Genomic DNA, 22,059 nt, shown 5'->3' on the forward strand with positions numbered 1-22,059 from the left:
TATGATCTTCAAGTCAGTTTTATTCTTGGATCTGATTTGTCTGGTATGACTATCAGCTGGGAATATTTGCATGAGCAGTGTTTGCTCACAGAGCAGAACAACGCAGAGATAGTATGATGCTCCAAAGGGAGAAAGAAGCCAACAAAGTTTCAGTTTCACACCTTCAGCATCTTCTGGAATCAAAGATCTTTCTGTAATAAAAATCCTGGCACCACTTAAAGGCCCTGTGTTCTTATGAACACTTCTAAGGATGGAATGGGTAGAATTACCTGGAATACCCTGAAAACAGAAGTTCTGCTGCTCATCAGGGAGGAATCTATATTTTCAGCCTCAGGAAATCCAAGAATCGTAAACTTTAACCTCTGTTGCAATTTGCATTTGGAATCATATTAATTTATGGTACGACAAACTAGACTATAGACAGGTGGCCAAAGGAACTTCATTTTCTTAAACTCCTAGACTATAACATTATTTGTTATGTTTGATGATAGGAATGTTTATGAGTGTAAAGTCACTACGTTCATAATACCATTTGTGATAGAAAACCTACATCCATGTCTAACCAAAGTAAAAACTGGATACAAGAATGGTTACTCCAGAGTTCTCCCGTTGAGTAATGGAGTTCAAGTGGTTAATAACTAATCACAGTATCTGAGCTATCTCAATTTTGATTCCCAATTTATACTTGATTGATCTTAATCATTATGCATCAATGAACATCAATGCCACTGGGTTAAGGGGAAGAAATCAATTACAATTTTTGTTTCTGATCCATATTCAATAAATGAGCAAGAAAAATCGTATGAGCACCAGATGGTCTCTGCTCTTGACATTTTTAAAGTGAAATAGTCCGCTGATACTATTTTCAAGATATAAGTAAAGTACCATTAGATGTCCAACATCCATAGAATTAAATCACAGCAAAGGGTCAACATCTTTAAGAGAAGCAATATGAAGGAAAGAAAACTAATAAGAAAAATTATAATAATGGCTACTCATTTAATGCTTGCTACACATGAAATAACTACAAACACCATGTTAGATTTTCTTTATTTTCAATTAAGTTCTTGATTTGGTTTGAGTTTTCAAAATTGTTGGTTCAAGGAAGAGAAGAAGGCTTACCTCATACATGTAGTCATAGACAAGTCCTTTTTCCTCAAAAAGACATTCCCATTTTCCCACAGAAGCTGGTGGTGGCTCTGTAGATTTTACAGACACAATTTCACGCAAGAATGCATCAAATATTTTTCGACCATCTTTGTCACAGGATGCACCAATTGACCAAATCAACCCAAAGGCAAAGGCAGCCTGGAAATAAGATGAAGTCAATTTTCATTTTTGAGAAGGAGAAGATTATGAAAAATTAAGAACATTACAAATCCCATTGAGCCTTCTCTGTCATTCAAGTGATTATGACTGAAGTTTGACTTCTTCTGTACTTTCTGCCATGTTCCCCCTATCCCTTTGGTTCCCTAGGAGTCCAAAAATCTATCTTTCTCAGTCTTAAAAATATCCAGTAATTGAACACTGATAATTTGCTGGGATAGAGAATTCAAAGGCAACTCTGAGTGAAGGAATTTCTCATCTTATAAATGATAAATGCCTTATCCTGAGTCTGTGTCCCTGTCCCTGGCTAGGAAAAATAGCATTCTATTGTCTACTCAGTCAAGCCCTTCCAATTTATAAACCAAAATTTTGTCGATGGATTTAAAGCTCTGACAAAATGTGAAGAGTGGCAGGGGCAGAATGAATGGGGAGCATGGCATGCACCTTCAGTAGGCCAAGAAGCAGAAGAACCTGTTACAGTTGTTTTATTATCACAGAGGGCCTCTGAAGAACATGGTGTTATGAGCTATCACCAAACTGCTGCTGATTTGAATGTCATTGGTTGCCCCAAAGCAGGGAGAAAGAAGACTAATAGATGAAGACATGACTCACAACCCAAATACGTCAATTTTAATCGGTTCCTTCTCAAACCATAATAATAGAAGTAGATCATTGAGTCCTTCAAGTTTGTTCTGCCCCTAAATGAGATTATGCTTGATTTATATCCAGATTCCATTTCCCTACTTCAGACCAATACCATTGACTAACAAAAGTCTACTAATCTCAGATTTAAAATTATTGAACTAGCCATCCTTTGCAAAAAGAAAATATTTCCATTTCTTTTCTGAATGGCCTGGTTTGATGTTATGCCTTAAAGTCTAAACACCTTCTATTAACAGCCATAAAGTCTTGTTCATATAGCCAATGATATGGTGATGCTGATATTGGACCAGAGTGGACTAAGTCAGAAGTCATACGATGCTAGGTTATAGTCCAACAGGTTTATTTGAAATCACAAGCTTTTGGCGCACTGCTCCTTTGTCAGGTGAACTCGTCTGATGTCATGTGACTTCTGACATCTGGCCAATGACATACTAGCAAAATTGCCAAGTCTTCAAACAGCTTAATTCCTGCTTCTATTGTTGGTTCCAGGACTTTCTAGTGAACAAAATTGTACAAAGGCTGTTGGGGCTATTTAAATGAGCCAAGACAGCAAATCCAGTGGTTTTGGGCTGCACCATTGCAGTTCATTATGCATATACAGCTCTGACTAGCACAAAAACGGGGGAGAAAAATCTGCTCTTTTGTTTTCTGGACAACATGAGGCATAAGACCAGAACATTTAGGCTCCAAGAAAAATATTACCACATCCTATTTGATCCAAGAATTCCAAAATCCATGATTTATAATAACCTGCATAATAGCTAGATTACAATTACATTGCAATAGCTTTGAAGCCAGCAAGGAAGCAACCTCAGGTCACTTACACACAGCATCCAGTTATCACATTTAAAATGGATTTGTAGAGGTCTGAAGTACACCTCCTAAGCATTTTGAGCTAAAGAGAGGATTTAAAAATGTTAGCACCAATTTTCCTCTTGTGAAATTGGAAGTTACTGTAAGGGCATTCATTTGTACCATTATCCATACACGAACGTTTTTGGGATCTGAGTCTTCTGTCAGAATTTCACTGAGAAGCATCTCAAAAAGACGAGTCAACGAAACCACAGTGTTGCTATCAGATGTTGGAACAAGTTCCTGTATATTTGACATGGATATTATATCAGTTAAATTCATTCATAATATTAATTGATAATAACATATAGGTCAGTTATACTTTATTGTTTGTCAATACAAATATTTATTTTCTTACAATCCATTTATTATTACTTAGGAGGAATTCTTAACTTATTCTGGGTACCAAAGTTTCTAATATGTCTTATTGACCTAACAGGGCAGATTTCAACACAGGGAACCATGGTCGATGAATGCTCAGGTGACGTGGTTTCTGCTCAGGACCCTGACTTATTGAATTTCATCATAGCTTAATTTAAATAGCTTTTGTATAATTTTTGCCCAGAGTAATTGTGAAGTGGATGTAAAGCAGTTTCAGTGATCAACAGGTGACCCTTGCTTTCAGGTAAGTGGTGGGGTGATGGTTTCAGGAGGGAAGGGTGGCAGTTGGGTATGGGAGGCCATGACACTGTTAGGCAAAAAGTTCATATTAAATACACAAAATACTCTTCACCAGAACAGATCCTTCAGATTTCAAAACACCTGCAGATCTGCTAACAAGAAAATCATGGCAGCTTCTTTGCTCAGATTCTGGTTTCATTTGCAAAACTTCACAAGACTTGTACCTGCTTTAAGCTTCATCCACCTACTAAATTCACCATGCAGGAAGATTACCAATGTGGCTTTGAAGGAAATTTGCAGTTGGTCTTGATAATCTAGGTGGGAGAAGTCATGGGTTTGAAAGGTGCTGTATAAGGAGGCTGCAATGTCTGTTGTATATGTACATGTAGCATGTCGGTGATCGAGAAAGTGAACATTTAAAATGGTGGATGGAGTGCTATACAAGTGCAAATTTAACCTGAACTTTAAATAGTTAAAGAAAATAAACATTTATATTTTTATACAAAAGCAAAATATTCCAGAGGCTGGGAGCCTAAGATAACAACAGGATATGCTGGAAGTACTTAGCAGGTCCGACAGCATCTATGGAGAGACACAGAATGACACCAGACCTTGATGCCATTTCAAGAGAGGTGACCAACGATTTTGTACATATTAAGCTAAGAGAACTTGAAAAGGAGAGTACAATTCTTGCTGTTGCATGTAATGCAGATGTTATATGTTACACAGCAAATTGAAAGTGTGGCTTCAGTTAAAAAGACTTCCATGCTGCCATTGTAAACTCTAGGCTGAATCTGACTTCCCAGTTAGCTATTTGTTACATCAATTCAAACAAGTTCCTTTTCAGGTTTGAAAATCTCTACACTCCTCATTCCTACTGGACAAATCATTCAAGTTTAGTTACTTCAAGTAAGTGTTTTGTGACAATTCAACATTCAATTATATTTTGCAATTTTAAAGAATAGTCAACCTTTGTTTACCTTGCACTGCTTGCGAAGGACGTGTAGTGCTGGAGGCACCAGCCAATCAAAAAGATCCTCCAAAAGATTCAGCATGTCTTTATGATGTGATACATTTGTGAGAGTTTTAAGCCAGGATATTACAATAGGCTTCCAGCCCAGTTGGGCTGGCTCCAGATAGATCATACCACAACGACTGACAGTAGCTGGCTGACAATACAAAACGAAATCAGTATAAGATGCATAGCAAAGCTGTTTTCTTCTCCTAATATAATTGACTCAATTAATAATATATTTTAATTCAGTATTTTAAATCAAAAACTATTGGCTACTTTCTATCTTCAGGAGGAAATAAAAGTGCTCTTACTGAGGCTTGGGAAAGATCCATAGCTTCAAAAATGAGGCTCATCTGTTGTGACATTTGAATGATCTCTCCACTCATCAAACATAGCTAGTAAAAAAACAATAATTACTACTATATGATTGTTCAAAAAATCATTATCAATGATAAATAAGATAAATGGAAATTCAAAAAGGACAGTATTCAAGTATAACACACAAAATACTCCATTAAATATTTCTGAAATGTAAGGTCAGATTTTAATAAGTGCAGAGTTGGAATCGAGATACTTTCAGATAAGAAACCAGCTTGCAGGGTCAATCCAACAGGAACAGTTGACAATTATAATTTCTGGATCTCATCACTATCCTACAATAAGTTCTACGTTATCTAATGATATGTTCACACATGTGTGTATCATTGCCCATTACTAATTGACTTGAGAAGGTGGTGGTGATCTTCCTTCTTGAACCTCTGTGGATGTAGGTGTTCACAAAATGCTGTTAGAACATAGAACATAGAAGAATACAGCGCAGTACAGGCCCTTCGGCCCTCGATGTTGCGCCGATCCAAGCCCACCTAACCTACATTAGCCCACTATCCTCCATATGCCTATCCAATGCCCGCTTAAATGCCCACAATGAGGGAGAGTCCACCACTGCTACTGGCAGGGCATTCCATGAACTCACGACTCGCTGAGTAAAGAACCTACCCCTAACATCTGTCCTATACCTACCCCCCCTTAATTTAAAGCTATGCCCCCTTGTAATAGCTGACTCCATACGTGGTAAAAGATTCTCACTGTCGACCCTATCTAAACCCCTAATCATCTTGTACACCTCTATCAAGTCACCCCTAAACCTTCTTTTCTCCAATGAAAACAACCCCAAGTGCCTCAGCCTTTCCTCATACGATCTTTCTACCATACCAGGCAACATCCTGGTAAACCTCCTCTGCACCCGTTCCAGTGCCTCCACATCCTTCCTATAGTATGGCGACCAAAACTGCACACAATACTCCAGATGTGGTCGCACCAGAGTCTTATACAACTGCAACATGACCTCAGTACTCCGGAACTCAATTCCTCTACCAATAAAAGCCAGTACGCCATATGCCTTCTTCACCGCACTATTTACCTAGGTGGCAACTTTCAAAGATCTGTGTACATGGACACCAAGATTCCTCTGTTCATCCTCTGTTAGGAAAAGAGTTCCAGGATTTTGAGCAGCCATAGTCAATATAATTTCAAATCAGTATGGTGTGGGGCTTGGAATGCAAGTTCATGTCATAGTATCCCCATGCATTTACTGCCTTTGTCCTTCTAGGTTTGAAAGGTTTCTGCAGAGAAACTTCGGCCATTTGCTGCAACACATCTTGCAGATAGTGCACACTGTTACCACACTGTGTTAGTAGTGGAGGGATTGAATGTTGAAGGCAGTGGACAGTGTGTGTGCTAGTCAAGTGGGCTGCTTTATCCTGGATAACGTCAAGCTTCTCCAGTGTTATTTCAGCTGAGGCAAATGAATAGTATTGCATTACATCCCTGTCTTGTGCTTTGAAGATGGTGGATAGACTTTGGAGAATCAGGGTATTCCAGAATTCTCAACCACTGATCTGATTTTGTGAGGCATCGGGCAATCGTGGTTAGAGAAGAGATAAACCCAAGGCTGGACTGATGTCTAATTTCCTTGTGAGGAACAAAGGATCAGTTCTAATTCTCTAGCTACAAGAAACTTATACATTAAATGGTAAGGTCCTGGGGAGGGTTGCCAAACAAAGTGATCTTGGAGTGCAGGTTCATAATTCCTTGAAAGTGGACTCCCAGATAGCCAGGGTAGTCAAGAAGGCATTTGGTATGCTTGCCTTTATTGGTCAGTGCATTGAGTACAGGAGTTCGGATGTCATGTTGCAGCTGTACAGGACAGTGGTTAGGCCACTTTTGGAATACTACATTCAATTCTGGTCTCCCTACTATAGGAAAGATGTCATTAAACTTGAAAGTGTGCAGAAAAATAAATTACAAGGATTGTGCTGGGATTGGAGGGTTTCAGCTATAGGGGGGAGGCTGAAGAAATTGGAGCTATTTTCCTGGAGCATCAGAGGCTGGGGGAGGAGGGGGTAACTTTATAAGGGTTTATAAAATCATGAAGTTGAATGGATAGGTTGAATAGCCAAGTTCTTTTCCTAGGGTAGGGGAGTCCAAAAAACTAGAAGGCATAGGTTTAAGGTGAGAGGGGAAAGATTTAAAAAGGACCTAAGGGCAATCTTTTCACACACAGGGTGGTGTGTGCATGGATTGAGCTGCCAGAGGAAGTGGTGGAAGCTGGTACAATTACAACATTTAAAAGGCATCTGGATGGGTGCATGAATAAAAGGATTTAGAGGGATGTGAACCAAGTGTTGGCAAATGGGACTAGACTAATTTAGAATACGTGTATGGAATGAGCTGCCAGAGGATGTGGTGGAGGCTGGTACAATTACAACATTTAAGAGGCATTTGGATGGGTATATGAATAGGAAGGGTTTGGAGGGATTTGGGCCGGGTGCTGGCAGATGGGACTAGATTGGGTTGGGATATCTGGTCGGCATGGACAGGTTGGACCGAAGGGTCTGTTTCCATGTTGTAGATCTCTATGACTCTATGTCTCTAATATCTGGTTGGTATGGACAAGTTGGAATGAAGGGTTTGTTTCCATGCTGGTCATCTCTATGACTCTATGACTCTTGCAAATATCTAGTTTCATTGTTCCTAGTTTTCAGAAAGTAACTTTTAACTTTGGTATGGATGTTTTTAAACACAGATTAATAGAAACCCCTGGTTAATAATATTAAACAGCCTTTATGTAAATGTAAAACAAACATGCCTGAATTAATTACACTTAAAATGTTAACCTCTATTTAGTCCATATGGTCATAGTTGATTCTTCAATCCTTAAATAATGGATAGTCATCTTTAAGTTGTGGGTGGTGTCATGTGTTCTACAATTTTTCTGTACGGGATTTTAAATATTCCTTTCTCAATGGAAAGGAAAAAAATTGCTAAAACAAAGATATTCTTTGTGGACCCAGCAGATCTGAAGAGAGGATAATAATACCCATCAGAGATATGTGAGTCACAAAATCATTTGAAGCATGACACCATTTTAGAAGCATGCTGTCTATTGTAACCTATTAGTTTAATGTTAGCTAACCACTCACATGCCTGCAGAATGGAATGCTTATACAGCTAGCTGAAATTAACATCTGTTGAATTCTTCAATACCACAATATGTATGCCAAGTGTTTTGTGTTTTGAGAGGTTATACATGCATTCCCATTTCAGGTAAACAACTTGCTGGATGAAAACTCATACCATGAGTTTTGGTGGTCATCCAAAAAGACTCCAATTTATTGGTGATAGATATCTGGAAAACTAATTGAAAACTAACCAGACAACAACTGTTGATGGACAGTTGGACAGATGGACAGTTTTATATCCTTGAAGTGCATCAGTTTCTGCAAATACAATAAGTAGGGAACGAACCGTCAAAAAAAAAGAGCTAATTTCTTTTGATTCACAAAATGTTCTTTCAAAAGATATTTTTGAGACTGTCATAGTTAAAAGGAAGGAATAAATAAAAAGGTTGCAGTGCACATCTGAGTTGGAACATGAAGCCAGTAAGTGCCATAGAGAAATGAGAAGCTGAGTAAAGCTGTGTTCCTTATAGTTGAAACATGGGAAACAGTTTTTCATAAAAGCAGCTGCAACATATTTGTTCTTAAAGAAGGAACAGTTTTTTAATGCATGCTGACATAAAATTAGGGACACACAGCTTAAGATGATAGCTGAAATCTCATTATGGACTTGGCATCTAGTGATACGATTACTGAAATACAATTCTTCAAACAGTGTTTGCAATTCCATTCAATAGATCAAGCAATAGATGATCTCAGGGAAAGAGCTTTAAATATCATTCTTGCCATTAAAAAGAAAGAGTGGCCTCACAGAATTGTCACAGCCACTCATTGCTTAGACAAACAGAAAGATCTAGAAAAAACTGAAAAGTTCGGGGAGACAAGTTGTAAGTAAGAATTGACTTCCAGATTAATACATTCCAACTCATGTCATACAGACAGTAACTCCAAAAATCCATTGACCAGTTTGTTAGAAGATGCCACAGCAGCCAAAGGCATGGCTATGACTTTGTCTAAAAGAACTGTCAGATAGGCTTATTGAGACAGTTATCATATCTAAACAAATTAAAGCATTTAGGAAGGACCTTTTGAGTAAGAGAAAGGACCAAACCACTGACACATTACTTGAAGATGAATGCAAATATGGCAAGCCATCAATAATTACATGCTTTCAGTGCAGCTATTGTTACTGCCATGGTCCATAAAATGCACCAAACTAACAAAATTGGCATCAGGTGCCGTTTGTCACATCTACCCAAAAGCCGTCCAGCTTTTCTTGCTAACTGTTGCACCAAAGCACATTGGGCACACATATGCACAAAATCTGGTTCCAAAAGTCAAGTCAGACTCCAGGATAAAACATAGATAACCAACAAAATGCTACAGCATCACACACTGGTAGTAATGAAAATGTTATGAAGGTGGACAAACACATAAATGATATTCTGAGTTAACCAAGCAAAAAGAAAATTTCAGAAAAAGACCAAGCTTTGAAACATCACACACCATGTCAATGGCATACGACAATCAGTAACATTTATAAGCATTAATACCATATGTCCTGAAAATGCAAGGCAGCACACACTGAAAGCTAAAAATTGACACAGGAGCTAGTGCTAATATATTACCACTACTCATCCTGAAATTTGTACTTCAGCAAATGGTACCCCATGGTATAGCCTATGAGAGACAGTCTCAAAACATAGAAGGGATCATCAACTCAGTGCTTTGCAGAATTACATTGCATGCTAATACGCAATATTATTTTGGCTTCCTGAATTCTTTTACCTGGTAGAAATCAACTATTAAACAATTAGTCCAGAGACCCAGGTAATATTCAAATCTTGTAATGGAGTTTGAACTCATTAAAAATATCTAGTTTAAGAGTTTAATTATGATCACAAAACCAATGTTGATTGTTGGAAAAACCCATCTAGTGATGTCTGTTAGGGAAGCAAACTCCCATCCTTCCCTAGTCTGGCCTATATGTCACTCCAAATCCACAGAAAGTTCTCCTTCTCATTGATGGAAGAATTTCATTGTCCTCCACAAAGAATGGCTGAGAGATTTATTCAAGAAGGACATCCCTATCTGTAACAATATAACCATTTGATTCTCTCAAACAGATTCCATCAGCAAAACCTTACGAAATCCTACCCAAGAAAAAGTATAATTCTTGAGATGGATGCCTCACAAAATGATGTAGACATGTCTTTTGCAAGACTTAAAATCTATTGCCATTGTTTTGAAAAAAAACCCTCCATTTCCATAAGCCAAATATTCTACATAGAGTTTGAGATATTAGCTCTGGTCGTTGGTATTCTATTCCTCCACATACTTATTTGGCAAAAAAATCAACATGGAAACAGATCATGGTCCACTAGAAATGAGTACCTTATCATGTTTTTAGCAATCCTTGCCAAAGCGCAAAAGTATGAACTATGGAATGAAATTTAAGCTAGGAACCAAAATGATTACATCAGGCATATTGAACAGATTGCCCAATCCCCACCAAGACCAAGACATTCAACTTGATCTGCACATTGATGGTCTAGATTACAAAGTTTGAGACATTCTCAAAATTTATCAGAGCCAATAGCCAACAATCAGCAACTGCCAAAAATGACCAATTATAATAGTTTGCAAAAGATAATTATCTACCTGAAGTTGTAAAGAAGTTACAAAGAAAATTTATTCATTTTGGGCATATAGAGATAAACTGTATATTATGGAAAATCATTTTCAAGAGCAAGCAAATACCAAAAACATTATGCTAAGGTATCATGCCCATGTTACACATCGAGAACACATGGGTATTCAGCACATAAACAGCGAGCACATGAATCTGTGTACCTGCCAATGATAAATCAAGATATTCAATGATTCATAAATATATGTGAGGCATGCAAATACATCAATCCCAGGAGTGGGAAGAGTTTCTACATCCACAAGAGGTTCCATATATTCCTTGGATTAAAGTAGCAATAGACTATTCACAGCACCTAGGGAAGACTGCATGCTTCTGACAGATTACTTTTCTAACTTTCCCATTGTTAAATGACATAGCAACATAAAAAGTGTGACCACCACTGCCACAATGAGCCATATTTTCATTTTGTTTGGTTTCCCAGAATGAATAGTGTTTGACAATGGATTCGGACATACTGGTTAATGATTTCAAAATGTGCACTAATTGGGGACTCACCCATATCAATTATCACCTCACTGTTTACATTCAAACCATTTTGTTGATTGTATGGTGCACACTATCAAATCAATGATCATTGCATGTTGAGCAACGAAGCAAGATTTCTTATTTGCCTTGCTGCAGTTTAAAGCAAAACCAAGGCAGAAAGGTTTACCATGCCCAGCACAATTTATGCTTGAAATGCAAATGCAAATTATCTTGTCCATAGTTGTTTCTGAGACACAGATATTCTTCAAAGACAGAGGAGAATGGATACGATACACGATGAGCGAGTAGGTACAGGACTACTACAACTGCACAGTAAGTAAAGAGTACAAATTAGAAATGCAAATACAAATATTTTCCTACTGGCAAAGCTTTCTAGAATGCAGTCAACCCAGATTATACAATGTCATTATTGATTATGATGCTACATTGCGAAGAAACAGAAGTCAACTCAGATTAATGAACAACACACCAATCATGCATGAAAAGGTGAGGAAGAACACACAGATGATGACAATTAATGCAGTCATGGTAAGTGAAAACCAGCAGCAAGTCAACAAAGTTGTCAAGAAAGTGCAACAGAGAAGAATGTATAAAAGAAAAACTGAAGGTGCTGGAAATCCAAAACAAAAATAGAAATTATTGGGAGAAACTCAGCAGATCTGACAGCATTGGCAGAGAAAAAGCAGAGTTAACTTTACGGGTTCAGTGACCCTTCTTCAAAACAGTATGTACTTCTCAGTGTGTTTACAATCAGGCTATGTTGTCAAACGTCCAAAGTATTACATTGAAGTTTGAAGTGTTAGTCATGTAAACTGTTTATAATTATTAAGTTGACAACGCTACCAAGCATTTGGGATTTGGCTTTGTGATTTGGAAAAAAGGAATGTTCTATTATATCTCATGGTCAGTATGCCATTGTACTTTTAAGAGAAATCTCATCAGATCATCACTGTACCATAGCATATGACCATAGCATATGACCTGAGGGTGTAACAGACTCATACTCCATCTGGCCTTGGATCACTTCAAGTATGCTTTTCTCTTCTAACCTATTACCTTAATGTTAGCAAAGAAACTAATGTGTTTTCAGAACATAAAATTTGAACATAAATAGTTAGCTGTAAATAAATGTATGTTAGATTCTTCAATACAATGATATCTCTGTCCAGTTTCTTGTGTTGTAATGGTTAACTTAAACATTACCACATCAGGCAAAACACACTGTTGGAAGCAAACTCACACCAAGTGGGATCATAACAGCACTACAAAAGTTTTGAAAAGCTTACTTTTGTGATTGTTTTCTCCCCGTAAGTCTTTTGTAACAGATTTTCCTGGTATGGTCCCACTTTGTATTGTTGGCATTAAAATTGCTGCAGAATCTGTATTGCTAGTTTGGACCTGGCCTGTGAAAACTTATGAGTTCTCACTGGCTTTTAGCAAGCGATTCCAATGCCTTTGAAACCTAAAATAGCTACTTGCAAGAGTGAAGTGCAAACAGAGATGGATGAGCTCTATTTATTATAATCTTTGCCTGTTTCATTCTTAGACAGTTCAAGAGGTTACATTTGCTAAACATTTTCATTTATTTCATAGAAATCTTCAATTTCTCTGTATTTCACAACAGTCCTTCAACTTTTTTTGTCAATTTAACAATGTCAAGGAATTTTGTGTAACTAAATCCCTATATGTCTTGCTGCTTCTTATTTCTGTCACATCCTCTAGTCCCCAACTATTTGAGAATTCTAAATTTCTCCAACTTTGTTCATCGCTCCCTTCACACCACTATTAGTGACTATGCCTTTAGCCAAGTAGATCCTTTGCTCTGGATTTTACCTCTAAACTATTCTACTTCTATCTCCTTTAATTCTTCTTCTAGTCAGCTATTATTAACTGGTTTGGTTTAGCATCATTTTTTCTAATTATATAGCTATAAAGTGTCTTAGGATCTATTTCTACTTCAACATTCTACATCAATGCAAGTAATTGTTCATACTGTTGAAATGGAAATATTCTGTGGATATCACATTTAATTTGGATCTATCAGCCTTTAGTTAAAACATTCAAATCATAAAAAATATTTAATACGTGGAAGATCTGAATGTGTATTTTTGATGAAAAACTGATTTACCTTCTTGTTATCATCCAGAACCGTGTTCATGCTTTCAATCCATAGGGTATCAATAGGTCCATCAAATATCACCCATTTACGATCTGGAGTGTCTGCAGAAGCAAATTCTCGGAAAGTATTTGCAACAATGCCATCAGTCCACTGTAGGTGTTGGAAAAGTAAAATCCAATGAAGATCAGTCATAAACATAAATCTGTTAATTTGCTAACTTACAGGCAAAACTATTCTAGTTACAAATATTAATTAATTTGGATTCTATTTTCATTCATCTCAACATTTGACTCATATTACTATTTTCAATGTTGCTGACTTAGTTAAGTGAAGGCCAAGTACCTTTTCCCAGAGAGCAAAATGTGTTTGTGATCACCTTGAGAATTTCTAGGATGTTAGGTCATAGTAAGAAGCTTCTAAATATGTAATACTCCCTTCTTATTGCCTAATGTCACATAACTTTTGGAAACAAAATCTTGGAATTCACAAAATATGTTGATCTTGTTTAGATAGACTTGACCTAAATCTGATAAATGCCCACTTGATAAGATTTTGAATAAATAAGGTTTTAAAATTATGCTTTCAAAAACACAGTCCCCTCATGGGAAATTTACATGTCAGGTACTAGTGACACTCCTGAACATGTTAACCTATGCATGCTCCCAAAAACAAAATAAATTGCTTACTCCTCATTTGTTTGTTTTGCAAATTACAGAACTCAATCCCAATAAAACAATCAACTAGATGAACAGATTTTAATTCCTGACCTGTTGACTGATTTAGGAAACTCTGCAATAAGAAATATTTCTAATATTTAGTGAACATCCAGTAATGGGAACAAAGAAAATTGAAAAAGAAAAGTCAAAATCATTACAAAAGCATTTAGGACAGTTAGCCATTATTTTAAAATGATTTTTTGTTCTTGTTTTCCAAACCTGGATGCAGGTAAGGTGCCTTACATAAATTGTCAGTTTCCAAAATCTTCCACCTACCTCGTGTGAAACTAGATCAAATTGTCCAAATAGCTGGCCCATGGTAATTGATTTAGGGTTTACAGTACGATAAATAACCTTTTCCTCCTCATTCAAACCACGTTCATTCATAAGTGTCAGAGTGTCTGCCAACACATGCAAAATCTTGGTCTTTCCAGCAAAAGGCTCCCCAACAAGCATGAATCTGTTCAATGAAAATAACAGATATAAGCTGACAGTTTGGTTTGCAATATATTATACATATTCCCAATTTTCTTGTTTTTTGGGATCTTGTTTTCAATTTCAGCTTTTAAATAGTCAAGTCATCAAATTAAATGATCCTCATCTTGTTATTTATTTTAACAAGAAACCTTTCATAACATGTTTAATCTTTGTCTATGAATTTAAGGCTTTAGGGCAATAATTTTACAAAAATAATTCAATTGTTTGTCACCAGAATCATGGTCCATATTCCAGTGAACACAATGTGGGAGAGGGGGGAAAGTAAACTAATCCACAGATGATTGCAAGACTAGCCAAACAATTTAATTGGTTGGAAGTGAAGAGAGTACTATTGGTTGGATACCAAAAAGGCAGCTCCTCTTAAAGGGTTGAAGCTTACTTGTTTTAAAAGGTAAGATATAAATCACTGCCACATTTCCCTTTCTCTTTCAGGACAAGGTGGTGCACAACTGCGAATAACAACACCCAATCAGGGGTGGGAGATGAGCATCATTGGAATGGACGTGACTAAGGCCAGATATGTGGTGTGACTTAAATCATGGAAGACGATGATGGTTTGTTCCTACTTAAATTGATACCTGCCCACATCCACAATTTCCTCTGATATACAAGCTACGAGTTGTATAGACCTGGATCTCTTGCTTACTCTTTTTTCTCACCTTTTTGTGTGTTTCTCTTTTCAGATACCAAAAACTGCAATGTGGCCTAGCAGTAGAATGACAGCATGAAGTCCAAGAGCAGCAGGAAACTGATGGTGATAAAATTCAGTTGTGTCATCTTTCATTTGCAGGCACCAGCCCAAATATTGGCATGGCATATTCTTTAGTGCACACAATTAAGTTGGGATCTGTAAGTAGTTTATTTTGAGACATGTAACCTGTATTGACATGGGAGGTGGGATCACATAGGTGCCAGCAGCCTGGAGGGCAAGGTTTCACATAAGTTTTACGACAGAATGTAGAGATTGTAATGGGTTCAGCCAGATGGACCTCATCAAATATGAGTAATTGATTGGATCAGATTAACAGACCCAATCAGGAAGCCCTGGCTGACAGAGATGAACAGGAGTATCAGAAGTTCTGTTCAGTCTGACGGCTGACTCTGAGAAGCTGGATCAGTGTCAATGGCTTTCCGCATGTAAATAAAGGGAGACTTGGTGACAGGATACTGACCTCTTTGGACTAATGGCTCCAAGGCATGCTTCTGATACAATTCACTGACAACAGTTGTCATTGAGTTGGTGCAAGCATTTCTGGCTTCACGCTGTTATATAGGGGAAATTTCACTCATTTAATCCTGCTGTTGAAGACTGGGCCCAATATTTTCTGGGCAAATGACATTGGGTCAGATGAAAAGCAATGAGGAATTCCCCTGACAGCTTGTGGACCTGCAGCTTTTTTGGTGGTTGGGGGGGGGGGGGGTTGGGACCCAGGGAGATAGTGAGGAAAGAGATCGATCTGAGACGGGTACAGCAGGGAACAGAAGTGAGTCAAACAAACAGTCAGGGCAGGCAGGGACAAGGTAGGACTAATAAATTAAACTGCATTTATTTCAATGCAAGGGGCCTAACAGGGAAGGCAGATGAACTCAGGGCATGGTTAGGAACATGGGACTGGGATATCATAGCAATTACGGAAACATGGCTCAGGTATAGGCAGGACTGGCAGCTTAATGTTCTAGGATACAAATGCTACAGGAAGGATAGAAAGGGAGGCAAGAGAGGAGGGGGAGTGGCATTTTTGATAAGGGATAGCATTACAGCTGGGCTGAGGGAGGATATTCCCGGAAATACATCCAGGGAAGTTATTTGGGTGGAACTGAGAAATAAGAAAGGGATGATCACCTTATTGGGATTCTTTTACAAACCCCCCAATAGTCAGAGGGAAATTGAGAAACAAATTTGTAAGGAGATCTCAGCTATCTGTAAGAATAATAGGGTAGTTATGGTAGGGGATTTTAACTTTCCAAACATCGACTGGGACTGCCATAGTGTTAAAGGTTTAGATGGAGAGGAATTTATTAAGTGTGTACAAGAAAACTTTCTGATTCAGTATGTGGATGTACCTCCTATAGAAAGTGCAAAACTTGACCTACTCTTGGGAAACAAGGCTGGGCAGGTGACTGAGGTGTCAGTGGGGGAGCACTTTGGAGCCAGCGACCATAATTCTACTCATTTTAAAATAGTGATGGAAAAGGATAGACCAGATCTAAAAGTTGAAGTTCTAAATTGGAGAAACGCCAATTTTGATGGTATTAGGCAAGAACTTTCGAAAGTTGATTGGAGGCAGATGTTTGCAGGTAAAGGGACAGCTGGAAAATGGGAAGCCTTCAGAAATGAGATAACAAGAATCCAGAGAAACTATATTCCTGTCAGGGTGAAAGGGAAGGCTGGGAGGTATAGGGAATGCTGGATGACTAAAGAAATTGAGGGTTTGGTTTAGAAAAAGAAGGAAGCAAATGTCAGGTATAGACAGGATAGATCGAGTGAATCCTTAAAAGAGTATAAAGAAAGTAGGAGTATACTTAAGGAGGGAAATCAGGAGGCCAAAATGGGGACATGAGATAGCTTTGGCAAATAGAATTAAGGAGAATCCAAAGGGTTTTTACAAATATGCTAAGGACAAACGGGTAACTAAGGAGAGAATAGGGCCCCTCAAAGATCAGAAAGGCGGCTTTTGTGTGGAGCCACAGAAAATGAGGGAGATACTAAGTGAATATTTGCATCAGTATTTACTATGGAAAATGATATGGAAGATATAGACTGTCGGGAAATAGATGGTGACATCTTGCAAAATGTCCAGATTACAGAGGAAGAAGTGCTGGATGTTTTGAAACGGTTAAAAGTGGATAAATCCCCAGGACCTGATCGGGTGTACCCGAGAACTCTGTGGGAAGCTAGAGAAGTGATTGCTGGGCCTCTTGCTGAGATATTTGTATCATCGATAGTCACAGGTGAGGTGCCGAAAGACTGGAGGTTGGCAAACATGGTTCCACTGTTTAAGAAGGGCGGTAAAGACAAGCCAGAGAACTATAGACCGGTGAGCCTGACCTCAGTGGTGGGCAAGTTGTTGGAGGGAATCCTGAGGGACAGGATGTACATGTATTTGGAAAGGCAAGGACTGATTCAGGATAGTCAACATGGCTTTGTGCGTGGGAAATCATGTCTCACAAACTTGATTGAGTTTTTTGAAGAAGTAACAAAGAAGATTGATGAGGGCAGAGCAGTAGATGTGATCTATATGGGCTTCAGTAAGGCGTTCGATAAGGTTCCCCATGGGAGACTGATTAGCAAGGTTAGATCTCATGGAATACAGGAAGAACTAGCCATTTGGGTACAGAACTGGCTCAAAGGTGGTGGTGGAGGGTTGTTTTTCAGACTGGAGGCCTGTGACCAGTGGAGTGCCACAAGGATCAGTGTTGGGCCCTCTACTTTTTGTCATTTACATAAATGATTTGGATGCGAGCATAAGAGGTATAGTTAGTAAGTTTGCAGATGACACCAAAATTGGAGGTGTAGTGGACAGCGAAGAGGGTTACCTCAGATTACAACAGGATCTTGACCAGATGGGCCAATGGGTTGAGAAGTGGCAGATGGAGTTTAATTCAGATAAATGTGAGGTGCTGCATTTTGGGAAAGCAAATCTTAGCAGGGCTTATACAATTAATGGTAAGGTCCTAGGGAGTGTTGCTGAACAAAGAGACCTTGGAGTGCAGGTTCATGGCTCCTTGAAAGTGGAGTCGCAGGTAGATAGGATAGTGAAGAAGGCGTTTGGTATGCTTTCCTTTATTGGTCAGAGTATTGAGTATAGGAGTTGGGAGGTCATTTTTGCGGCTGTACAGCACATTGGTCAGGCCACTGTTGGAATATTGCGTGCAATTCTGGTCTACTTCCTATTGGAAAGATGTTGTGAAACTTGAAAGGGTTCAGAAAAGATTTACAAGGATGTTGCCAGGGTTGGAGGATCTGAGCTACAGGGAGAGACTGAACTGAACAGTCTGGGGCTGTTTTCCCTGGAGTGTCAGAGGCTGAGGGGTGACCTTATAGAGGTTTACAAAATTATGAGGGGCATGGATAGGATAAACATACAAAGTCTTTTCCCTGGGATCGGGGAGTCCAGAACTAGAGGGCATAGGTTTAGGGTGAGAGGGGAAAGATATAAAAGAGACCTAAGGGGCAACATTTTCACACAGAGGGTGGTACGTGTATGAAATGAGCTGCCAGAGAATGTGGTGGATGCTGGTACAATTGCAACATTTAAGAGGCATTTGGATGGGTATATGAATAGGAAGGGTTTGGAGGGATATGGGCCACGTGCTGGCAGGTAGGACTAGTTTGGGTTGGGATATCTGGTCTGCATGGACGGGTTGAACCGAAGGGTGTGTTTCCATGCTGTACATCTCTATGACTCTATGACTCTAAATGGACCATATGAGGTGCAGGGTTTATGATGGAAGTGGACCCCGCCAGTCCAACTGAGTTTGCGGAACACCACTTGAATGAAGGCCATTACATAGTCTGACTCGGAACATATCCTGAACACAGGGATTCTAGGTCAGCCCACAGTAAAACCCCAAAAGAAAGCTAATCCTCGACCAAACGGTTAACATTTTCTTCAGGATCTGGGCAGGTGGGCCCAGATTATTCTTGCTGCTGGTTCGCTGACTTGAAATAGCAGAAGCGTCCCACTAGACCTATATAGACAAGAAAACTCATAGTTCAGTATCCAGGAGAGTTCTAAAGGAGGTTGATGCTAGCGTAGCCAATTCAGTGATCGCAGAACTAGTCTTTAACAAAATTCGCTCTGGACTCCCAGCCTTAGGTTTGTGCACAGCCTTGGCTAGACTGAGAACCTATACCAGGGAACCTTTACAGGTTAAGGGTACAACTTCAAATTTGGTCTCATATGAGAAGCAGGTGGTCCAGTTACCACTGATTGTAGAAAAATGCTCGGGACCAAGCTTGAGGTGGTGAAATTGATAGAGAAAGATTCACCTAGATTGGCTCAACATTTTTCGATTAGAAAATGACTGCCTGAGTGATGTCCTAATTAAGTACCTGGATGTTTTTCAGGATAGTCTAGGGGCTATCAAATGAGCAAAGGCCATCTTGGATGTTGACTAGGAAGCAATTCTACAATTGTGCAAGGCCTGCCCAGTCCCATTTGCCTTACAGGCAAAAGGAGATGCAGAAATCTGAAGGCTGAACTGTGAAAGATTCATCAAACCAGTCCATTTGCAGAATGCGCAGCACTAGTTGGACCGATTGTGAAACCTTACAAGCCAGTTCAACTTTGTGGGGATTTTAAACAAATGGTAAACTGCTTTTTGTAGCTGGATAAATACCCAAGTTCTTGCACAGAGGATTTGTTTGCCATAAAATTTATATGGCAGGGGGTCTGTATGTCACGAAGTTGGACATGAGCCATGCAAACTAACAATTGCAGTTAGATGAGATTTCCCAGAAATATGCAACAATTAATTGTTAATGGTTTATATCCATATATGAGTCTGCATTTAGGGGTATCACCAGCCTGTGCAATTTTTCAGCAGATGATGGAGAACATTTTACAAGATCTACCTCAGGTCGCTATTTTTCTTGACGATGTGCAAATAACAGGGAAGACCGGTAAGGAGCACTTAGAGAATTTGAACATAGCTCTTAGATGTTTCTCCCAGGTGGGTGTACACCTTGGACGAGAAGAATATGTGTTCCAGGCACTCCAAGTGACCGACTTGGACTACAGAGTCATCAAGACTGGGCTATAACGATTGGAAGAAAAAGTGAAGGTGATCAAAGGTGCCCTGCTCCCACATCTGTACCAGAGTTTTGACCTTTCCTTGGGCTGGTGAATATTTATGGAAAGTTCATACATACTTGACCTCCATCCTGGCACCTTTGCATCAACTCCTTGAAATGGGTCAGCCTTGGAAATGGTCACGTAGCCAAGCTATAGTTTTCATGGAGTGAAGAAACAGTCCCTAAGTTCAAATCATTCTAATATAACATGACATTTGTGTTCCTCTGAAACCTTGTGCTATAGAAAATCACGCTGTGGAAATCCACTATAGAAAATCGTGCTGTAGAAGATCGTTAATGGAAAACGCTATACCCATTCTGTAGAACATTTGTGTATTCCAAATAAAGTCCACAACTGTCAATCACATCATAGACAATTTGCGCTGATGAAGCAGGCGTTGTAACAGAACGACCTATTGTTGGCTAACTATGATCCCAAGCGAGACCCTGTATTGACATGCGATGCCTCCCAGTACGGCATCAGTATAGTATTAGTTCATAGGTAGCTCAATGGAGAGGAATGCCCAAAGCATATGCATCCAGGACTTTTGCTAAGGCAAAGCACAAATGTGCCCAGAGAGGGAAGGTTTGACGGTCACATCTGGAATCAGGATGTTCCATCAATATCTTTATGGATGTAAATTTGTAAATATAATCGACCACAAACCCCTTCCAAGACTACCTAAAGAGGGCAAGAGTCTATAGCTTCAGGCTGAATTCAGAAGTGGGTTTTAAAACTAAGAGTGTATAATTACAGGTTGGAACACCATCTAGGAGTTTATGTAGAAAATATGGATACACTGAGCCACCACCAGATGGTACCGATAATGGTACCACCACTGAAAGAGTCTGTAATGATTTTAAATTTTCTGGACACACTTCTAGTCACAGCTGACTATATCAGACTTTGTATGCAGGATTTATACAGTCAAGGAGAGGGCCCAAGTAGCGTTGTCAAACAGAGAGACCAAGGGGTTCAGGTACATACTTCTTTTACAGAGGTGTCAAAGGTAGACAGGGTAGTTAAAAAAGCATTTAGCACGCTTGCCTTTATTGATCAGACCTTTGAGCATAGGAATTGGAACGTCATGCTGAGGTTGTACAGGATATTGATTAGACCACTTTTAGGGTGCTGTGTACAATTCTAGTTGCCCTACTATTGGAAGAATATTATTAAGTTGAAGAAGGTTCAGAAAAGACGTACCAGGATATTGCCAGGAATGGAGGGTTTGATTATAAGGAGAGGCTGGATGGCTGGTGTCTATCACTGGACCATAGGAGGTTGAGGGGTGATCTTATAGATGTTTATAAAGTCATGAGGGACATGGATAGGTGAACAGTAAAGGTCTTTTCCCTTGGGTGCAGGGTTTCAAGACTAAGGAGCATATTTTTAATCTGAGAGGAGACAGAGTTAAAAAGCACATGAGAGCAATTCTTCTAAACAGAGATTGGTTCATTATGTGGAATGAACTTCTAGAGAAAGTGGTGGATACGGGTATAGTTAATATGTCTAAAACACATTTAGGTATGTGCATGAATAAGAAAAGTTTGGAGGGATGTGGACCAAGTGCACACAGGTGGGACTAGTTTAGTTTGGGATTATGGTCGGCATGGAATGGTTGGACGGAAAGGTTTTGATTCCTTGCTATATGAATCTATGACTCCATAACTTGGCCTTGCCAATGCTGTTTCCATCTCACGATACAATATGTGAATTTTCAGGAGGAGAACACAAACACACATAATGATTCATCATTGCTGTTGTCCCCTTGCCTTCGTATGTTTGAGTATGCTTTTT

At 39.0% G+C, this 22,059-nt stretch overlaps 1 protein-coding gene across 2 annotated transcripts in view; it reads right to left on the reverse strand.

Moving 5' to 3' along the window:
* The window catches only part of dnah12 (dynein, axonemal, heavy chain 12), a 284,710-nt gene that overhangs the window by 142,625 nt on the left and 120,026 nt on the right, over positions 1-22,059 (reverse strand). For both annotated transcript variants that reach the window (XM_043708118.2, XM_087994328.1), the window contains 6 exons: positions 14,243-14,426; positions 13,260-13,400; positions 4,789-4,872; positions 4,443-4,631; positions 2,965-3,084; positions 1,123-1,308 (listed from right to left, as the gene is read on the reverse strand). In XM_043708118.2, coding sequence (XP_043564053.1) covers positions 1,123-1,308; positions 2,965-3,084; positions 4,443-4,631; positions 4,789-4,872; positions 13,260-13,400; positions 14,243-14,426 — 904 coding nt within the window. The remainder of the gene's footprint in view (positions 1-1,122; positions 1,309-2,964; positions 3,085-4,442; positions 4,632-4,788; positions 4,873-13,259; positions 13,401-14,242; positions 14,427-22,059) is intronic.

Source organism: Chiloscyllium plagiosum, unplaced genomic scaffold, assembly GCF_037043375.1.
Source record: "Chiloscyllium plagiosum isolate Xiang-an unplaced genomic scaffold, Cpla_swu_hap1 HiC_scaffold_14, whole genome shotgun sequence".
Classification (NCBI taxonomy): Eukaryota; Metazoa; Chordata; class Chondrichthyes; order Orectolobiformes; family Hemiscylliidae; genus Chiloscyllium; species Chiloscyllium plagiosum.